Source organism: Gekko japonicus, unplaced genomic scaffold (assembly GCF_001447785.1).
Source record: "Gekko japonicus isolate JY-2015 unplaced genomic scaffold, Gekko_japonicus_V1.1 scaffold35, whole genome shotgun sequence".
NCBI lineage: Eukaryota > Metazoa > Chordata > Lepidosauria > Squamata > Gekkonidae > Gekko > Gekko japonicus.
In genome coordinates, this window is record NW_015176453.1 from 1,091,058 (window position 1) to 1,094,362 (window position 3,305).

Below are 3,305 nucleotides of genomic sequence, written 5' to 3' on the forward strand. Positions count from 1 at the left end.
GAACTACCGCAGTTTAGTTTGGAATCGGTATTCTTTGAAACGAACCCGAACATCTCCTTTATTCAGACCCCCCCACCCCCGACGGCGCATAAAATACGCCGATAAAAGAATCACGACGCACTTATTCTTGCGGGGGGGGGCCTTAAGGGATCCGCGTTAAGTGAAATTCTCTAATGGGAGGCAGTGTTTGCTCTAAGCTGAGTTAGTGTGAGCTAGCTCACCGTTTTTTAGCCTCCGGCTCACACATTTTTGCCTTGGCTCAGGAAGGAGGGATCCAGAGCAAACTAATTTATGCAGTAGCCAAATCGCTCGCTCACAATTGTAATGCCAGCAGCTCACAAAGTAGAATTTTTGCTCACAAGGCTCCACAGCTTCGAGGGAACATTGAAGGGGGGGGGGGGTTGAGCGGGCAGGAGGGCCATCGGCACAGCCTCAAACGGAGACGCACAAACTCTCCCTCCAACGGTGGTCAGGATGAGTGTGCAAAGCAGATTCCTTTAGACCAGGCGGAGTTCGAACTTCTGGGAGGGGATCCTGAGAAATCCGGATGCTAAATCCTGGACTCGGAGGAACTCCGCATGGAGGAGGCCCGGATCCCCTGAAGTCCCCCAGCGCCGCTGAAATCAAAAGGGCGCGTCCACGGGAAAGCCGTTTCAGTCCTCCGGCTCCCGAGAAAGTACGCCTGGCGCGGCCGCCGCCCCCCGGCCCTGATCCGTTGCGCGTTTACTCAGGAGTAAGTCTCATGTCTTCCGGTGGGATTTAATTGCAGAGTCAACACACACACACACACACACAAACCAGCCGGATTCGCTCAGGACAAGTAGACTCTAAAGATTACAGGCTGAACTCTCCGCCTCACGTTTTGTAGGAGATGCTCCACATCCCGGGCTTAATGTCAGTCAAAAGGCAGGCCCGTTCCGCTTAGCGGCCTGGTCCAAACATCGGCTGGACACACAGGCGCACTTCTGTGACTGGCAGGTGCCCCCCCCCCCCCCCCGTCTTTTTTTTTTTGGACTTGCATCTCCTACAAGACCAGGTCCGGCCTGGTATTTCCCCGGCATCTCCGACCCTGCCCCGTCTACCAACCTCTCATTCCCCGCACACGTCGAACACGACAGACGCCCTAAGTACATCGACTTGGGCATCAATTCGACCTGCTTAAAAACACTCTCCGGATGGTTCATTTTGAAGTAAGTTCCCTTTGGTTTCAATAGCGCTTCTGTATTTATTTGGGAAATAAATTTAGGACCGCTGAATTCTAACTCGAAAGTTCACCTCCTCCCACAGAACTCTCCGGGCGACTAAACTTCAGAGCAAAGTCGTGCACAGATGGATCGCTGCAGTCTTCGCCTGAGGGGTCCTTCCCAAGGCCCCGTTCCCACGCGAACCTTCGCATTTTAAGGGTCAACTTTTGTGCTACTACAGTTTGCAACGACATCAGGTGGGGATAAGTCCCACTGAAACCAGTCGGTCTGACTAGGCGGTGAGGGTGTGAAGTTCCGAGTTAAAAATCCAGTGGCCTTGCGGAGAATCGTTTGAACGCTCTGGCGAGGCAGCCTCTGTAGGAAGGCAAAGGGGAAGTTTCTTGCGGAGTCCTCCTAAAACGCACAAGGCGACCATCTCCACGATGCACAATCCCACGGCGCCATAAAGGCCGCGGCCGCCGGGCCCAGTTGGCGTGGGGTCTACAGCTAAATGCCTTCACCAGACAGGCCAGACTGGCCACTACCAGGGCTAGGGGCCTTTTGGCGCTGGTGGAAGGAGCTCCATGAGGGCACCAGGGACCTGTCCAGTTTACTTCAATTCCGCAGGGCCTGCAAGACGGAGCTCTACCGCCAGGCATTTGACCACACCTAACATCTCGATAACTTGGAGCCTCCCTGGGGTTTGTCTCATCCAAGTCTGTACTAACTGACTCCTGTTAAGAAAATATGGGATTATGTGACTGCCGTCGCATAGGGAATATATATGTATTGCACTTTAGATTTTATGTGTTTTAAACTGATTTAATATTTTTATGTAAGCCGCCCTGAGCCTGCTTCGCTGGGAGGGCGGGTATAAATCCAATAAATAAAAAAATAAATAAACAAACTCTCCAACAGAGCGGTCCGAAATCAACTGCTCAGATAGGGCAACGGGGCACGATCCAGTTGTGAGATCCTACCGAAACCAATGAGGGCGAAAAAGTGAAGTTTCACTTAGGCTGGATCGCGCCGCGATCAATTATAGTTATCATCGCCTTTGAGGCTGTAAAATGTTCCGGCTGCAACCCCTATTCTTAATAAAACTAGTTGCTGTTTTTCTAAAGCCATCAGGTGGTGGCTTTCGGTCTCCCCACTACAATGTATTTTTTGTTCGACAAAATTGCTCGCTATCTGAAGTAGTGAGCAGCGACTCACGAAAGCTCACCCCCTGCCCACATATTTTGTTAGTAGGTGCTACTGGACCCTGGCTCTTTTCTACTGGCTCACATGCAGAATGCCTCCTAAAACAATCAGAAAATTCGAAGACTTTCCGTAGAGATTTGGACTAAGGCACAGGGGATTTAAAATGTAAGAAATACTTCGTGGGTGGAAAAATATTTTGGATGGATAATTGTAGATTTTTTTTCTTGACTGATTTTGTCCTCGTCTGAAAAGACCGTGCCTCTTTAAAAGTCAATAAAACAGACACAAAAATGCTAGTAAGGTTTTTTTTTGGGGGGGAAGTCATTTTGGCTGCAGCCGCCAGAGCCGTTTCGCAGAAGTCGGCCCTTCTGAACTTCTGCGTCAACAGATTTGGGCTCAAGTTCCTAATCTCCTCCGCGGGAACGCGAGGAGCCCGAAAGGCCTTTCGGGGCATGCGTGGACGCGGGCCCTCATTTGCAAGGCAGCCGCCGGTGTAGGCTGATTACGGAGTCCCGGGGTTTAGGCAAAGGGACGCGGACTCCGGCCTTTTATGACATGAGGCTCAAGGGGCCTTTAAAAAAGAAAACAAGAAAACCAAAGAGGCGCCGGATGCCTTGGGCCCGGCTCCTCACCGCATTCGTTTTACAAGCCAGCCCCGTTTCTTTCCAACAGAGAAGCCGCGATGTACACACGCACGGCCCGCTTACTCCGAAGTAAACTCCCACTCGGTACAGTGGTCCTTCCTCCCAAATCAATTCAAATAGCACCGCAGGTTTCCTTGGGAGCAAGCCCTACTTGCACGCCACAGGATTTACGCTTCTGTAGAGAGTCCTGAAACCGGGCCGCGAGATCCCGCCGGGTCCCGCCAGACCGGAGCTGCCTTCGGGGCCTCAAGAGGCGCCCACCCCACCCCCCCAG

The 3,305-nt window shown here is 52.1% G+C and overlaps 1 protein-coding gene across 1 annotated transcript in view; it reads right to left on the reverse strand.

Moving 5' to 3' along the window:
• Nucleotides 1-3,305, reverse strand: part of NKX6-2 (NK6 homeobox 2) — a 5,413-nt gene that overhangs the window by 587 nt on the left and 1,521 nt on the right. The window contains exon 3 of the mRNA XM_015426885.1: nucleotides 2,472-2,485. Coding sequence (XP_015282371.1) covers nucleotides 2,472-2,485 — 14 coding nt within the window. The remainder of the gene's footprint in view (nucleotides 1-2,471; nucleotides 2,486-3,305) is intronic.